Genomic DNA, 16,384 nt, shown 5'->3' on the forward strand with positions numbered 1-16,384 from the left:
GCCCCACCACACACAAATAAAATGAATAAATACGATAAAAAGGTTCTTAAAACCAGGTGGATAACTCCTGAAGAACAGCACCAAGACTGTTCTCTGGCCTCCATACACATGCAGACACTCACTCGTATACACTGGAGCACCCACACAACACCCCACCCGCCCACCCACACAGAACGGGGGCCCCACCAGCCGCAGAAGCTGTACCTGTAGCTGGTATGGGGGGCGTAGACCTCGCGGGCAGGGAACTCCAGGACCTCCTTGGTGGGCCGCCCCCTGGGGTCTGGGTAGGGCTTGACATGCAGTAACTCAGGGGACAGGCAGAAGTGCAGGTTCTCGGGTGCCGGGGAGATGTCGATCTTGAGCTGAGCTGGGGAGAAGGAACTTGGTTTTTACCCGCCTCAGCCTCCTACACTGGGGCACTTCTGCTGGGGCTCTGCCTGTCCCCTGGTGCCCTCTGGGGGCTGCACCCATTAGGAGCAAAACCCCACAGCCGCCCTGTTCCTTCCGGGGCCTATCCGGGCCGGGGTTAGTCCCAGTACCCCACGATGGTCTGCTGAGTGACCATGTGGGCAACAGCTCTCCTTTTTGGGTGTGTCCCGCACCAGTCACAGGTCTCAAACGCCTCAGCAGGGACGACGGTCGCCGCATGTCCGCCAGAAACTTGAAAAGGTCCTCATCACTGAGCCGTTCTGCCTCCTGCCAGTTACAAGGCAAGGGCTGAAAGTCCCCAAGATGGACGGGGCCCCAGGGGAAGAGTCCCTGTGTTCCCTTCCTCCCAGGCTCCGTGTCCTATACCAAGGTCACCTGTTTAAAGAAGTTGGTGACAGTTAACGTGGCCGGGCGGAAGCTGGAGAAGCTGCAGGCATCATCCCCACTACAGCCTCGGTCCTGGGGCCCCCGACGGCGGCGTTCTGCCCAAGTCGGTCTGCGCTCTAGGAGGGACGGCATGGTGGCAGAGGAGGGCAGGAATCAGACAGAGGGTGAAGGTGGCAGAGAAGGGAGACGGGTGTAACGACGCTGAGGGCCAGCAAGCAGCGCGTCCTCACCGCCCTCGGAGTCGGAATCCCGGTCCTGGGGCCCGACGCTGCTCACGATGTTGGCCAAGTGCACAGCCGTCCAGGCGAAGGGCATGCGGTAGCGGCCCAGCCTGGTGCAGAACTGCTCGGCGGCCAGGCGCAGCCTCTCCAGCTTCTCTTTGTTCTGTGGGGACACGCCCCCGCCCCCCAGTTCAGCGTCCTTCCCCTGTGCCGCCCCCGCAGGCCCTGCCCTCCCACCCTGTCCAGCTCACCCACACCTACCTTCACCGTGTCCGCCTCCTTCATCACCATGTAAGGCTCGCAGCACTCGCTGATGTCCCCCTGCTGAAGCACCTTTTCCAGCTGCAGGGCGAAAGGACCCAGCGAGGGACTCCTTAGCACCCTTTCCATCTTCTGGACCCTCCTGGACCCACGGGGACTCGGGCATCCCAGCAAGCCTCTATCACTACCTGTCCTAGCGTAGCCCACACGGACTGCTGCCATGGCCCCACTGTCCTCAGGACTGACTTCTAGCACTCCGTCTGCCAGCAGCTCCATTTCAACTGTCTTAACCCCTTCACCCCACCCCAGCTTAAGCTGTTGATGTTTTCTCTACCCCCCCCCCCCGCCCCGCCCCATTTCTCGGTTTGTTTTTCGAGATCTCACTGTGTAGCTCTGGCTGCCCAGAATTCTCTACATAGGTTTCGAACTCACAGAGATTCATCTGCCTCTGCCCTCCCAGTGCTGGGATTAAAGGCATGCGCCACACGCCTGGCTCTTTTTCACCTTCTTAACAGATTTTATTTTTAATTACGCATGTCTGAATGTAAATGCAGTGCCCATGGTGGCCAGAAGAGGGCACTGGATCCACCCAGCATGAGTGCTGGGAATTGAACAAAGGTCTTCAGCATGAGCAGTGGGTGCTCTCAAATGCTAAGGCATCTCTCCAGCATCCCAGCACCCACCCCCCTCTTGTTTTGAGACAGGTTCACAATGTGTAGCCCTGGCTGTTCTGGAACTCACTCTGTAGACCAGGCTGGCCTCGAACTCACAGAGATCCACCTGCCTCTGCCTCCCGAGTGCTGGGATTAAAGGAGTGCACCACCAGCGCCTCTTTATCTTTCTTACAGTGGGGATGATGGAAACCAGGGCCTCCCAAACACCGGGTAAGCACTTTACCACTGAGCCATGCCTCCAGGCCCTCACTGGAGGATTCTAGGAAAGCACTCTACTGCTGAGCCATGCCCTTTTCCATTTATATTTTGAAATTGAGTCTCACAGGCAGGACTCAGATTTGCAATCCGCCTGTGTTCTGGTTGGCTTTTGGTCAGTTTGACACCTACCAGGGTTCTCTGGAAAGAGGGAAATGGAGAAAGCTCCTCCCCTTGACTGGCCTGTAAGCCAGTCTGTGAGGCATTTTCTTGATTAAGGACTGATGTGAGAGGCATCACTGTGGGTGGTGTCACCTTGGGCAGGTGGCCCCAGGTTGTATAAGAAAGCAGTCTGAGCAAGCAGCACTCCTCCAGGCTCCCTCTGCTGCAGCTCTGGATTCCAGGTTCCTCCGTGAGTTTCTGCCCTGACTTCTCTTTATGATGGAGTGTGACCCAAGAGGTATAGTCCGAAATAACCCTTTTCTCCCCTGGCCATGGTGTTTGCCGCAGCAGTGGGAGCCTGCCTCAGCCTCCCTGGCAGCTAGCTGGGCTTACGGGCATACGCCACCACACACGTTACATTTTTATCAGTCCACACTGAAGCCGTGACTCTTAATGACAGGGCAGGAACTGCAACCCTGGACACTGCAAGAGTTGTGGGACCCTATGCAAGGTCCTGACATGCTCTGTGCCTCAGTTTCCCCATTTCAACCCCCATCTTGAAGAGCTGGTAAATTTTCACTGCTGTAACCTAACTGACCTAACCATGACTGAAAGAACCCCAGAATTCCTTAGCTCACCTTTCCTGCCCCTTCCATAGAGGGAGACGAAACTGTTCTGTTTGCTTTTGAGACAAAATTTCTATAAACAGTCTAATCCGGCTCAAACTCACAATCCCCCTGCCTCAGCCTCCAAGTGCTGGAATCATGAGTCTATTGCACCTTTGGCTCTGATCACGATAAACCACCCCCTTGCAGGGCTCCAGTGGGCACCTTGACAACCAGGAAGATGTCAGGGGAGGGGTAGGTCACGGAGAAGACGGCAGAGCGTGCCAGGGTGGAGATGGCCGGGTGGGCGCCATGGGCCCGGAGCAGCCCCTTCACGGAGTCCGAGTTGAGGTCAAAGTAGAAGTTTTCTGAAATCTGGGGATATGAGAGGCAGCTAGCTGGGGGACATTGCTCCACAGCCCTCCCCCTCAGGAGGAAGAGGAGGGAGGGCAGGGGAGATACCTGAGGAGGAGGAGGAAGGCGAGGAAGGAGGAGGGCACCCACCTTCTTTTTCTCCCGCACATCATACAGGGCCAAGGTGCCGAAGATGGGCTCAATTTCAATCTCAAACCTGCGGGTAAACAGGGACCACTCGCTCTGGGACAGCTGTCACCCACATACTCTGTGCCCTCCCCTCCCCCACCCCCTTTTGGGACAGTGTCTGACTTAGCCCAGGCTGGCTTCAACTCCCTATGTATCCAAGAAGGGCCCCAAATTCCCAATTCCCCTGCCTCTGTCTCTCAAGTGCTGGATTGCAGGCGTGCACCATCACACCCTGTCTGTGCAGTGCTGTGGACAGAACCCAGGGCTTCATGCATGCCAGGCCAACATTCTACCGGCTGAGCCACCCCCCAGCCCCTCGGGGGACTTTTTTTTTTATGGGGACATGAGACTTCCTGTTGTTTTAGGCAGCTCTGTTTCTATAGGAACTCATCCGACCTTCCCCCTCCCCTGTGAAGTGAGTGTGGATGGGAAAACTGAGGCCCAGAACTGCACAGGTATCCTGCTTGAGATCAGGATACTCTAAAAACAAGGGTCTGGCTCTGGCCTGCCCACCCTCCTGCTGAGACACAGGGTGGAGAGGCGGAGCCTGGCTCCCCGCCACCGTTCAAGGCCCATCAGTATCAGCCCCCAGGAGCAGCCACAAGAGCGTGGGAATGGAACCGAACAGGAAGTGCACTCAGAGCCTGGTCCTGCCCCTCCCGGACCCCATTTCTGTCTAGATCAGAGCAGGAAACAGAAGCTCCATTCTGGTCCTCAGCCACGAGCTGAAAAGTTAGGAGTCAAGCTGTTGGCTCATGTAGTCATTCAACAAACACTCACTGAGTGCCTGTTACACAGGAGTTATACCTCAGAGTGGATCGCACAGACCTGTGATGACCGATGCGTGGAGGAGAGGTCTTGAGCCTCAGAGGAGCCCTGGGCACAGCTTGGGGGACCAGGAAGTAGGAAGAAGCATGGCAGTTTCCCAGGGAGGGAGCTGGAGCTAGTGAGGGGGCTGGCTGAGGAGGTGGGAGTGGGAGGGAGCGTGTGAGTGCGTGAGTGCGTGAGTGTGTGTGAGTGTGTGTGTGCGCACAGCATGTGCTGGTGCAGATGCAGCGTGCTTAGGCACCTATGCCTTCTGAGAGGGGAAGGAAAAGTCCACGGAGTCCTCACAGGGAAGCCCATGTGGCCGTCCTCTGACTCACTTGAGTGACAGACATTTCACCAGGATCCGCTGTCCAAAGTGCTCTCGGGGTGGCTCTGGGAGGCTGCAGCGTTCTACAGCTTCATCCTGTGGAGAGAGGGAGTGTCTGGGATGGGTTCTTCAGGAAGGTTCTAGAATGCCTGGCCTGAGATTAGCTGCACCCAACCCCAGCTGCAGCCCCCAACACCCAAGCCCGATGGAACCTTCAGTGCCTTGCCTCTGGGCCTTTCCACATCTGTTCCCAGCCTGGAATGCCTCCGCTCCTAGCCCAGCCCCATCCCCAGCATCAACCATACAGTATGCTGGTCCATTCTGTTAGGGATATACAGGAAGTCAACAGATTTGGTTTGGATAGATAGAGTGTATAAAGAAAGCACCCAGTAAATGCTAGATGGGCAGACAGACATACAAAGTCTCTGAGTTTAGCAGTTAGGTTTCCAACTCCGACTTGGCAAGGGTTGTGATTGTATACTCACACAACACCACATGAGACAGTCAACACTTTAGTATAAAACAGGTCTTTCCACCTCAGGGTTTTGCCCAACTCCAGGCTAAGGTGGGTATTCTGAACACATCTAAAGTAGGCTGAAGTACAACACTCAGTAAGGTATCTGTCACACATTTTTCTTTGTTTTTTCTAAGACATGGTCTCATGCAGTCCTGGTGGGCCTGGAATTCTCTATGGAGCCAAGGGTGACCTTGAATGTCTGATCCTTCTACCCCATCTCCCAAGTGCTGGGATTATAAGCATGGAACATCATGCCAAGCTTGAATGCACTTTTTCTTTTTTGGCTTCTCTGTGTAACTGCCCTGGCTGTCCTGGAACTCGCTCTGTAGACCAGGCTGGCCTCAAACACACAGAGATCCGCCTGCCTCTGCCTCCCAAGTGCTGGGATTAAAGGTGTACACCACCACCCTATTTGAATGCATTTTTTACTTATATATTTTGAACTTCAAAAAGGTTTGTTGGTATTTATACCAATAACCCCATCATAGCCAAGGAGTATTTCACTACATACCCAGTTTGGTTAAACAAAACATAATGGTATTTGCTAGATGTCAAATAAAATGGCTAGACATACAGAGGCATATATGATAGGTGGTCAGCACAATGACTGATTAAATAGAGAAGTATACAGTAGGCACACAATGGATACTGGTTGAATAAATGTAGAGATAAGCCTTTAGTGCTCAATAATGAAGGTCAGACAAGACTCCTTCAGCCATTAGCTGAAGATGGGTATAATAGGCAGCCAGTTAATGCTGGCTGGACACACAGGCACCTAGTATCTCTGCTCTGAGGTGGGGGGCAGTGAGGCACTGGGCACCCACCTCATCGGGTGCAGGGTACAAGGTGAGCAGGGCCGGGGCCCGCTGCTGCCGCCTGAGGGCTTCGTTGCGCCGGTCCACATCCTCGGGGGCTGCCCGCTCCAGCAGTGCTGGCAGTAGTGTGTCTGAGGCCAGGTTCCTCAGGCTGAAGATGCCGGAGGCTCCACTGCTTCGAGGGGTGTCCTCGGGGGAGCCTGAGCAGTGCTGGGAATCATCCTGCAGTTGAACATGTGCAAGCATTGAGCACCAACTGCATGCACCTGCTCTCCTGAGTCTGTCCCTATAGACATCCAATCTACATGGGAGAGAAGCTGAGGGGCGAGCCAGGGTGGGGTCACCTGGGTGCCTGGCTGGCCTCTCCAGAAACTTCTGGAAATACTTCCCCCCTCCCAAAGATTTATTTATTATGTATACAGTGTTCTGCCTGCTTGTGTCCCTGCAGGCCAGAAGAGGGCACCAGATCTCATTACAGATGGTTGTGAGCCACCACATGGTTGCTGGGAATTGAACTCAGGACCTCTGGAAGAGCAGTCAGTGTTCTTAACCACTGAGCCATCTCTCCAGCCCCCTGGAAATACTTCTATATAGGGAGCTCTTTACCACCGATGTGGGAGGCCACCCCATCACAGGTGACCCTTCTCCAGCCAATTAGAACACACCTATTGGCTTATCTGCCTTTGGGCTAAACTCAAAGTGGCCACACTGGCCAGCCCCAGGGATTAGCTCCAAGATAATGTCGCCCCTGGGCTGGACCGATCGGAGCTTCCTTGGGAATGTGTTCACTGTTGCCAGGGAAGAGGAGAGTTCTTTCCTCCAGGTGACTGGCTGACCTAGGACCCTCTGACCACCCAGTCAGCTGTGCTCACAACTCTGCCTCAAATCTGGTTCATCTCTGTGACTCTGACTCTCTGACCTGTCTATGAGCCTCAGTTTCCCCTCCTGCATCTAGTTTCCTTATTTACTTTTCATCTCCCCCCCTCGCCCCCTACCCCAGCTGAGGATGGAACCCATGCCTTGCCTCTGCACAAGCACTGAGCAAAATCCACACCTCCCTGCAACCACCTCTAACAACAAACGTATACTAGTATCCATACTAGTAATAACAAATGATTATTGGTATACAGTAGGTGTTCAGTAACTGCTGACCAACAAAATATAAGCATTAATAACTTTCTTCTGCTTCAGTTTCTCTGCCCGTGAAGAGATGGTTGTGGCCCCAATTCACAGGATGAAGGAAGCACAGGCAGAAAGCCTTTAGTATACACTAAACACTTGATAAATGTGCACAATCATAACTCTTAACAGAAAGCCTTTAGTATACACTAAGCACTTGATAAATGTGCACAATCATAACTCTTTTTTTTTTTTTTTTTAAAGATTTATTTATTTATTATGTATATAGTGTTCTGTCTGCACATATCCCTGCAGGCCAGAAGAGGGCACCAGATCTCACCACAAATGGCTGTGAGCCACCATGTGGTTGCTGGGAATTGAACTCAGGACCTTTGGAAGAGCAAGCAGTGCTCTTAACCTCTGAGCCATCTCTCCAGCCCAGCCATCTCTCCAGCCCCATAACTCTTAACAGAAAGCCTTTAGTATACACTAAGCACTTGATAATTGTGCACAATCATGACTCTTGACCTTCACTCCTGGGGTTTATTTCACTCACTGGGATCGAGGCTTACAGGGGATTTTCCTGAGTCTGACCCCTCAGTGACCCCGGCCAGTGGCCTCACCGTGTCCTCAGGACCCATCCTTTCGTCCCCAGATGTATCCTGCTCGAAGACCTGGCAGGTGAGGCCTTTCTGTCGCTCTCGAAGTGTCTCCGTAGTGACAGGGCTGTACGCTGTACTCAGGTGCTGGTACCTAGCAGGGGTGGTTGGGGACTCTTCCGATACACTGATACAGTGGTGAAGTCACATGACAACTACCAAGGCCCCCTTTCACTAAAGAAGTTCAGCTGCTCTTGGCAGGTATAGTGGGTGGATGAATAGAGGGACCAACCACAGACTGCAGCCCTTTGACCTCCTTCCCCTCCCGTGAACTGCCCTGGGTCGGACCTACCTTCTGCGTACGATGACCCAGTCCTCCGAGTACATCTCCACCGCAGCCCTCACCTGGGCGTCCAACTTTCTACAGCAAAATACAACCAGGGTAAACAGAGGCAGGGGCACATTTCCAAAGGCCTTGGAGAAAAGGACTGTGGGCACCAGTGCTCGGGAGGCCGAGGCAGGGGGATTTCTCTGAGTTACAGACCAGGCTGAGACACAGTGTGAGATTCTCTGGAGCAGGCCGAGGATGCAGCTCTGTGGCAGAAGCTGGCTTCCTGCACACCAGGCCCTGGGGTTCACCCTCGGCACTGCGTAGACCAGGCATGTGTGCACACCTGTGATCCCAGCAGTAAGGAGACAGAGGCAGGAAAGCCAGATGGTCAGGGCTGGGCTGGACTATATGAGACCCTGCCTCAAAACACAAAAACAGTGGGGTGCAGAGACACTCAGGGGTTAGGAGCACTGGCTGCAAAGGACCCAGGTTCAGTCCCCAGGACCCACATGGTGACTAACAGTCACCTATAACCCAGTTTCAGAGGCTCTGACGCGCTCTTTTGGCCTCCATGGGCACCAGTCACACAGGTGATGTACAGACATACATGAGGTGAAACACCCACATGTGTAAAATAAAACAAATCTTTAAAAAGTTAAAAAGAGGGGGCTGAAGAGACAGCTCAGAGGTTAAGAGCACTGGCTCTCTTCCAGAGGACCCAGGTTCAATTCCCAGCACCCACATGGCAGCTCACGACTGTCTGTAACTCCAGTTCCAGGGGATCTGGCACCCTCACACAGACATACACACAGGCAGAACACCAATGTACATAAATAAAAATAAATTATTTAAAAAGTGAAAAAGAAAATGTGGCTGGAGAGATGCTGGGCAGGTAGAATCTTTCCACACAAGCGTGAAGACTGGTTCAGATCTCAGTACCCATGCAACAGTGGGTGGGCACGGTGACCCACCCAAAGACCCAGACTCAAGAGGCAGAGGCGGCAGCGGACTACTACAGCAAGCTGGCTGGGAGGACTAGCCAACTTGGAGATCTCTGGGTTCAAGAGAGACCCTGCCTCAATATATTAGGTGGAGAATGGAAGAGGAAGATTTCTCAAGTTGACTTCTGGCCTCTGCACAGGTGCATGCATGAACATGCACACTTACCTATCACACACACACACACACACACACACACACACACACATACACACACACACACACATCCACAAACAACAAAAACAATTTTTTTTAAAAAAAAATCAAAGATGCAGAAATGGAGGCTCAGAGAAGGAGAGTGATTTGCCCAAGGCCACACTGGTGTCCAGAGACTCTGGAAGATGGAGTGGTGTGTGTGTGTGTGTGTGTGTGCAGAACGCACCCGTCCTCGGGAACCCCAGACTCTGTGGTCCGACATTCTCGGGGCTGCTTCAGTAGTTCTAAGTCATCAGCTGGAAACTCTATCAAGTCTCTGAGGGGACCGGGCTCAACTTCAGGTGGCCGGCTCAGAAGCACGTCCTCAAAGTCCAGGGGTTCGATGACCTCCATCAGAGGGACCTGATTGAATTACAGTGGCCATGGCTCCCACTGGTGAGAGGCGGGGAGTATGCTCACAGTTGACTTTAGACTGTAGTGGAGGGTGGTGGGAACCTCTGAGGGTCGAAGGGAGCCGGCGAGCTCAGACTTTCCACAGCAGCTGGGCCAGCGCCCTGCCCCCTCCCTCCAGGGACTCCAGGAAGGAAATCACACCCTGGTGTCTGGAAAGACTCTAATGGTAAAAGGAATGGCCGGAGACAATTCCTGAGGCCCCACCCCTTCCCCCTGTGGCAGGAAGTCTCTTCCAGCCCCCAGCCTGGGGCCCCATCTGGGTGGTCCAGGAAGCCGGTGTCACCCCCAGACCACCCTTGGAACACACACCCTGCATCTGCTCAGAGGTGGGAAGGACCAGGGCTCCCTCCTCCCTGACCACTGAACACAGAGGCTCCAAGCAGCATCAGAGCAGGGTGTACCCCACTGCTGCCAGCCACAGGGCAGGGACTCACCCCCAGGGAACTACTGGAGCGTCGGCTGGAGTGGGGTGAGCCGCTGCGTTCCCGGGACACCTGCTTCCGGACCTCAGCAGCCACTGTCCTGGGAAGACAGAAAGAGTGTGGGACACAGGCAAACAGAGGCATGAGGGTGCAGGGGTGTGGGCGGGGGGCTCATTTGTAGGCGAGAACTTGGGTATGAAAGAAAAAATAAAAACAAGGGCTTTAAAAAAAGCAAGAGACCTGTGAGATGGCTCAGCAGATAAAAGCACATGACCACTGGGCTCAGTCCCCCAAGACTCACTGGGTTGGTAGGAGAGAGCTGACCCCCAGAAGCACCCCTTACCCAGGGTGCCATTCATGTCGACAAATTAAAACCAACAACAGTGGGCTGGGTGTAGCACAGTGGCAGAGGGCTGTCCCCGCTGGTGGGACAGGCCCTGGGTTCCATTCCCAGCACTGCGAGACTAAATAAACAGATAAATAAAAGCTGCAGGTCTGTCTCTCTGTGCCCCAGTTCCTTCCTACACCAAACAGACAGGGAAATGCCACTGTGCTAGACTTGAGGGAGTGACCGTTTCCTCCGTCACCTCCCCTCAGGAAGACATGCTCCCTCCATCTTTTCTGGGTTCTTCAAACACAACAACCCAGCACTCCACTCGGAGCAGGCACCTATTCCATCCTGTCTGTGAGGCTCTGGGCACACCACTTCTGCTCAGCCTCAATTTACCCGCTCACAGCTGCCCTGACCTCAGAGGGGTCAGGGGAGACCAGCACTCAGTAAGTATTCAGGAAGTCTATGTTCTCAGAAAGTCCAGGATGAGGCTGCCAGCGTGGAGGCCTACAGGACCCTCAGCTCAGACACAGGATGGCCAGAAACCAGGTCTGCGGCTGGAATCCAGTCCTCGGAGGTAGTGCTGATTCTAGGTGTTCAATATGTTTATTTTGTTTTGTAGTGCTGAGGATGACCTCTGGCCTCCTGAGTGCTAGGAAATGCTGCAGCTGAGCCACGCCCTCAGCTCCTCACTGGGGATTCTAGGCAGGGGCTCCACCACTGAGCCCCGCACCCCAGCAAAACAAAACCAAGAAAAAGCCAATTAGCCAGTGTACGTATAAAAGTCAAAAAAAAAAAAAAAAAAAAAAAAAAAGTCAAAGACAATTCATGGGGGTTGTTTTCTCCTCCCCCTATTGGACCAAACTCAGGATGTTAGGCTTGCTGGCAAGCCTCTTACCTGCTGAGGTCTCTCACTGGCCCTACAACAAAATTAAACTAAGACTTCTTATTTATGTGTATGAGTGTTCTGCCTGCATGTACATGTGTGCCCCAGAGGTCAGAAGAGGGTGGGTGTCAGCTCCCCTGGAACTGGAGTTATGGGTGACTGTGAGCCACATGAGGGTGCTGGGAACCGAACCTGGGCCCTTTTAACCCCCGAGCCATCTCTCCAGCCCCAGTGAAATGAAACTGAAAATGAAGGGTTTTGTGTTCAAATTCAAAACCTCAAAGCAGAATTCTCTGAAGCCTGGGGCACTCAGGGCTCCGGGAATTAGTATTTTTAAAAGACGCCAGGACAGGGATGGAGGCTGTGTCCCCATCCAAGCTGTTCTTTGGCTAGAGAAAGGGACAGGGTGGAGAGGGGTGTGGGTGGAGGGGCAGGACACACAGACACTGCCCTTGGCCTTGGAAAACAGTGATGGATTTGCAAGCCCAGTCATGGGAGCTGCTGCTTTGTTACTAACAATGCATGTCCCAAATTCCTGCGACGGCCTTATGCCCCATTACTAGGCAGTGAACGGGTAGAAGGGACTGTCCTGTGCACGAGTATGCAGATAGAGGCCAGAGGTCAACTTCTTATGTCCTCCTCTGGTACCATCCATCTTACTTTCTGAGGCAGGGTCTCTCCATTAGGACAGGCTGCCGGCCAGTGAGCTCCCCAGAGGCAGCATTCTGCATCGTGCAGAGCCTCCACATCTGGCTTTTACATGGATGTTAGGTATTAAACGCAGGTCCTCATGCTTGCGTGGCTGTTTACTGTACTGACATTTACTGACATTACTAGTTCCCCCAACATTTTTTTTTCCAAGACAGGTTTTCTCTGTGTAGCCCAGGCTGTCCTGGATCTCACTCTGTAGACCAGGCTGGCCTCGAACTCACAGAGATCCACCTGGCTCTGTCTCCTAAGTGAAGGAATTAAAGGTGTGCGCCACCACCGCCCGGTAAGACGCCCCCCAACATTTTGAGAGAGGGTCTCGTGTAGCCCAGGTTGGCTCCAATCATACTATGTAACCCAGGCTAGGCTTGCACTTACAATCCTCTTTCCTTCCATGGCTCACATGCTAGGATTAAAGACATGCACCATCATGCTAAGCCTCCTCTACATTTCTCCCCCAAATCTGACTGGTTCAGGTGTTCAGTAGAACATATTCTCTCTCTCTCTCTCTCTCTCTCTCTCTCTCTCTCTCTCTCTCTCTCTCTCTCTCTCTCTCTCTGATTCAGGGTTTCTCTGTGTAGCCCTGGCTGCCCTGGAACTTGCTTTGTGGACCAGGCTGACCTTGAACTCAGAGATCTGCCTGCCTCTGCCTCCCAAGTTCTGGGATTAAAGGTGTGCGCCACCCACTTTCCCCCACCCTCTCCACCCCCGGAAAGGCTGGCATTGAACACATTCCTAAAGAGCAGAGATAGCATTTGCAAAATGGCTCAGCAAGTAAAGGCCATCCCCACCAAGTGCGATGACCTGAGTTTGACCCTTGGTACCTATACAAAGGGGGAGGGAGAGAGCACCGCCCTCAGGTTGTGCTCCCACATCTACACACACACTGTGACACCTGTATGTACACACACACCATACAATAAGAAGTGCATGTATAAGGAGGCAACATAATGAACTGAATTGAGTCGGTTTCCCGAATCAGGTCCCAGGCTCAACAAGCGACACCGTAGCAGCAGTGGAGCTCAGCCCAGGCTGGCGGGATTAACTGGGGTCTGTCCTTATGATGGGGAGGAGGGCGAGCCGGAAACAGGGCCGAAGTTTCCAGCACTGTGCTCCCATTTCCGTCCAATGACTCCACAGAGCCACACAAACCTGCTGACATGTCTTTAAAGACAAATCCACGAGCATCAGCAAAGATGTTAGCACCCAGAAAACTCTCTTCCACTGCACAGACACCCCTCAAGTGGCCGACCACCCGCAATGGCGGAGACAGCCACCAGGTACAGTACCTGCTGCCCAAGCCTGAGAACCCACGCTCAGCCCCCAGCACTGTGGGAGCAGGGACAAGAGGACCCCTGGGGCTCCCTGGCAACCCAGTTTAGCTGGAGCTCCAGATCCCAGTGAGATGGAGGGAGGCTGGCAAGATGGCTCAGTGGTAACTTGCTGCCAAGCCTGATGACCTGAGTTCAATCCCAGGAACCCACACGGTAGGAAGAAAAGACTCCTGCAAGCTGTCCTCTGACCTCCACACACAAGCTGTGGAACATATGAGGGACATCAGCTGACTTCCCATCTACACACACACACATACACACACACACACACACACACACACACACACACACACACACAGAGTGCATAGTAGCAGGAGCCCAGGTCGTAGGAAGAGGCCACATCCACTCCTGGAATCTTTGTCATTATTGAGCTGACAAAAGAGACTGACAGAGCAGGCAGGTGTGGTGGCGCACACCCGTAATCCCCACACTTGGGAGACCGAAGCAGGAGACTTACTGCCATGCCAGTTCAAGGCCAGCCTGGGCTACAGAATGAAAGCCTGTCCCATAAAACAAAACAAAGCCGAAGAGCTGGGGGATGAGTCAGAAAGGGCTACACAGGCACGGCTGGGGGTCCCGGAGCTGGAGGTAGAGGCAGGCACACCAGAGCCTGCTGGTCAACCAGCCTTGCTGAATCCCTGAGCTTCGGGTCCCACTGAGAGGCTCTGCCTCAAAAACCAAGGTGAGGGTGACGAGACGGCTCGGGGGACCTGCTGCCAAGCCCGATGACCTCAGCTTGATCCCCGGCATCTGCACAGAGAAAGGACGGGACAGGTTCCTGCAAGCTGTCCGCTGACCTCCCCCCACACACGGTAGTATACACACAAAGTAAGTCATGAAAAAATACATATTTTTAAAAAGTTAACTGTGCACAATGCCTCATGAGGTCATCCCAGCACTCAGAAAGCTGAGGTAGGAGGATTGCTGGAACTTTGGGCCACAGTCAGCTCCGGGCTAGCTAGGCTAGGATGAGAACCTTTCTCAAAAGGGAAGCAGACACAAAGCAAGGTGCTGGAGATGACGTCCTGCTGGTAGAGCGCTTGCCTGGCATGCAGAAAGCGCTGGGTTCGAGCCCCAGCCCCACAGAAATGGAGGGTGGCAGTGCACACCTGTAAACCCAGCACTGGGTCCAGAGAACCAGGAGTCCAAGGCCAGTCTTGGCTACGTAGTGACTCCGAGGTCACGGTGGGCTGAGAGCCTGTCTCAAACAAGCAGAACACAACCGAGTATAACCAAGACTCCAGTCAGTTCCCTGATGTTTGGGTTCATCTGGGATTTGTGGGTGAACTCAAAGGATAGGTGGACACAGGCTCAGGTCTGTGTGCAAAACCATCTACCTACCAACTGCTCGGGAAGTCTTGGGACACTTCCCCAAAGTGCATTAGGACCCCAGGTTCATTTTCTGATCTTACCCCAGGCTCCACAGCTCCTATTCTCCTGGACAACACCCATTTTTCTCACTTGAACCAAACAATAACTCAAGGGCACAGGGACTTAAGAGGCAAGAAAACACATGGTACTATGAGGGGAACAGAACACTGTCCAACTGCTCTGCCTCAGGTCACATCCCTCCTCTATCCAGAACTCTCTATGGCTCACACTTCACTTGGGGTCAAAGTCCTCCTTCTGGTCTGCAAGACCTTCTAAAATCATTCCTATCGGTCCCCTCTGTGGCCTCAGGGCCTTTGCACTCGCTTCTCCCCTGGATGATGGACTGGAGATCTTTTCCATCCATCCTTTAGGTCTGTGCTTAAAGCAGCCCCTCCCACATAGCTGATGAGCGCCTCCTTCCCAACCAACCCACCTGCTTCCTGTCTTATAGATCCCCACCTTATCACTGACACCTCCTGCCCCACCATAGCAAACCCAAGAGAGGGGCTACTTTCTTGTGTTTCCATCAGTGTGGGACCCACAAGCGGCTTCTCCCACCTAAGGGTGATCAGAACAGGTTTCCAGTGGATCAGATTCCAGAGATGGTTATGAACTCGCCCCAGAATCGAGCCTTATCCCAAACTCTCTCCCTATCACTAGTGGCCACGGAAAGCGATCCCCCAGCATCTGTCGCCTGTCCCCCTCCACCGTCTGCCCACCAGCTGGTTCAGTCCCCAGCCCCCTCGCCCCCGCCTGCGTCCAGCCTGTGCAGGGAGAGGCTGAGGCAGGAGACTGAGGGGCTGTCCCCAGCTGTCCCCCAGCTCGGGCAGCTCCCTCCTCTTCCCAGACAGCTGGGTTCTGGGACCCTGGGCGGGGGAGGGGCTGCCAATTTCTCCCGGCGGGCGAGGGAAGGACGTGAGAGCAGCAGGAGGGTCGGGATGCAGCCCAGCGCTCCGGGGGCCCGCCCGCACCGACCCGGGATGCGCTTCCTCCTCCGGGAAGTCCTCGGGGAGCCCGGCACGCCCCCGCTGCCGCTGCTCGCCAGCCCCCAGCACCTGCCCTCGCCCATCCTGCCCCGAACGGCAGTGTCCGCGGCCGCTCTCGCTACCTGTTGATCTTGTGAGCGAAGGCGCGCCGCTCCGAGGCCGCCATGACGCCCCGCGTCCCGCCGCAGCCTCCCGAGTCTGGGAAGTCGGGCTGGGCGGGGCCGGCGCGCGGGTGGGGCGGGGCCTGTGATGATGGGGCGTGGTCTGAGCTAGGACCCACCTCAGCCGCGGAGCCGAGCAGAGAGGTGGGGCGGGGCCTTCTCTGGAAGGAGGCGGAGCCTTCTCTGTGATGGGATTGGGCCCTGACGGGGTGGAGCCTTCCCTGGGATGGGGCGGGGCCTTCTCTGGAATGGGGCGGGGCCAGCACTGAGAATGGAGCCTAAAGGCTGGGGATGAGGAGAAGCCTGCCCTCCGACTGGGGACTGGGATAGAGACCTCGCTGAGAGGGGCTAGAGCCAGGCTGTGATGGGGGCTGTCGCCGCTCCAGGATGAGGACCTGGCCAAGGCTGGAGCGACGGGGAGCCTGCGTGGGGGTGGCTAGTGAGGGAAAGTCCTTGATGGGGAGGGACTTTGTTGGCGGGCATCGCTAGGATGGGTAGGGAACTGGGAGTTTGTGAAGGCAGAAGCAGGGATGGGCGGGGCCGGGAGTGGAACAGGGGCGGGGCATGGAGGGGAAGAGTCTCCC

General features: G+C 54.6%; 1 protein-coding gene across 3 annotated transcripts in view; it reads right to left on the reverse strand.

Annotated features, from left to right (window-relative positions):
• The window catches only part of Dock6 (dedicator of cytokinesis 6), a 59,875-nt gene extending 44,033 nt beyond the window's left edge, over nt 1-15,842 (reverse strand). For all 3 annotated transcript variants that reach the window (XM_059267474.1, XM_059267477.1, XM_059267475.1), the window contains exons 1-14: nt 15,762-15,842; nt 10,036-10,123; nt 9,375-9,550; nt 8,015-8,083; nt 7,687-7,816; nt 5,954-6,166; nt 4,623-4,708; nt 3,439-3,505; nt 3,160-3,309; nt 1,299-1,379; nt 1,047-1,200; nt 805-932; nt 603-696; nt 205-367 (exon numbers count right to left, since the gene is read on the reverse strand). In XM_059267474.1, the coding sequence (XP_059123457.1) occupies nt 205-367; nt 603-696; nt 805-932; nt 1,047-1,200; nt 1,299-1,379; nt 3,160-3,309; nt 3,439-3,505; nt 4,623-4,708; nt 5,954-6,166; nt 7,687-7,816; nt 8,015-8,083; nt 9,375-9,550; nt 10,036-10,123; nt 15,762-15,805 (1,643 nt within the window). In that variant the 5' untranslated portion in view covers nt 15,806-15,842. The remainder of the gene's footprint in view (nt 1-204; nt 368-602; nt 697-804; nt 933-1,046; nt 1,201-1,298; nt 1,380-3,159; nt 3,310-3,438; nt 3,506-4,622; nt 4,709-5,953; nt 6,167-7,686; nt 7,817-8,014; nt 8,084-9,374; nt 9,551-10,035; nt 10,124-15,761) is intronic.
• Between the last annotated feature and the right edge of the window lie 542 nt (nt 15,843-16,384).

The sequence above is a fragment of the Peromyscus eremicus genome, chromosome 7 (assembly GCF_949786415.1).
Source record: "Peromyscus eremicus chromosome 7, PerEre_H2_v1, whole genome shotgun sequence".
In the NCBI taxonomy this organism is placed as follows: domain Eukaryota; kingdom Metazoa; phylum Chordata; class Mammalia; order Rodentia; family Cricetidae; genus Peromyscus; species Peromyscus eremicus.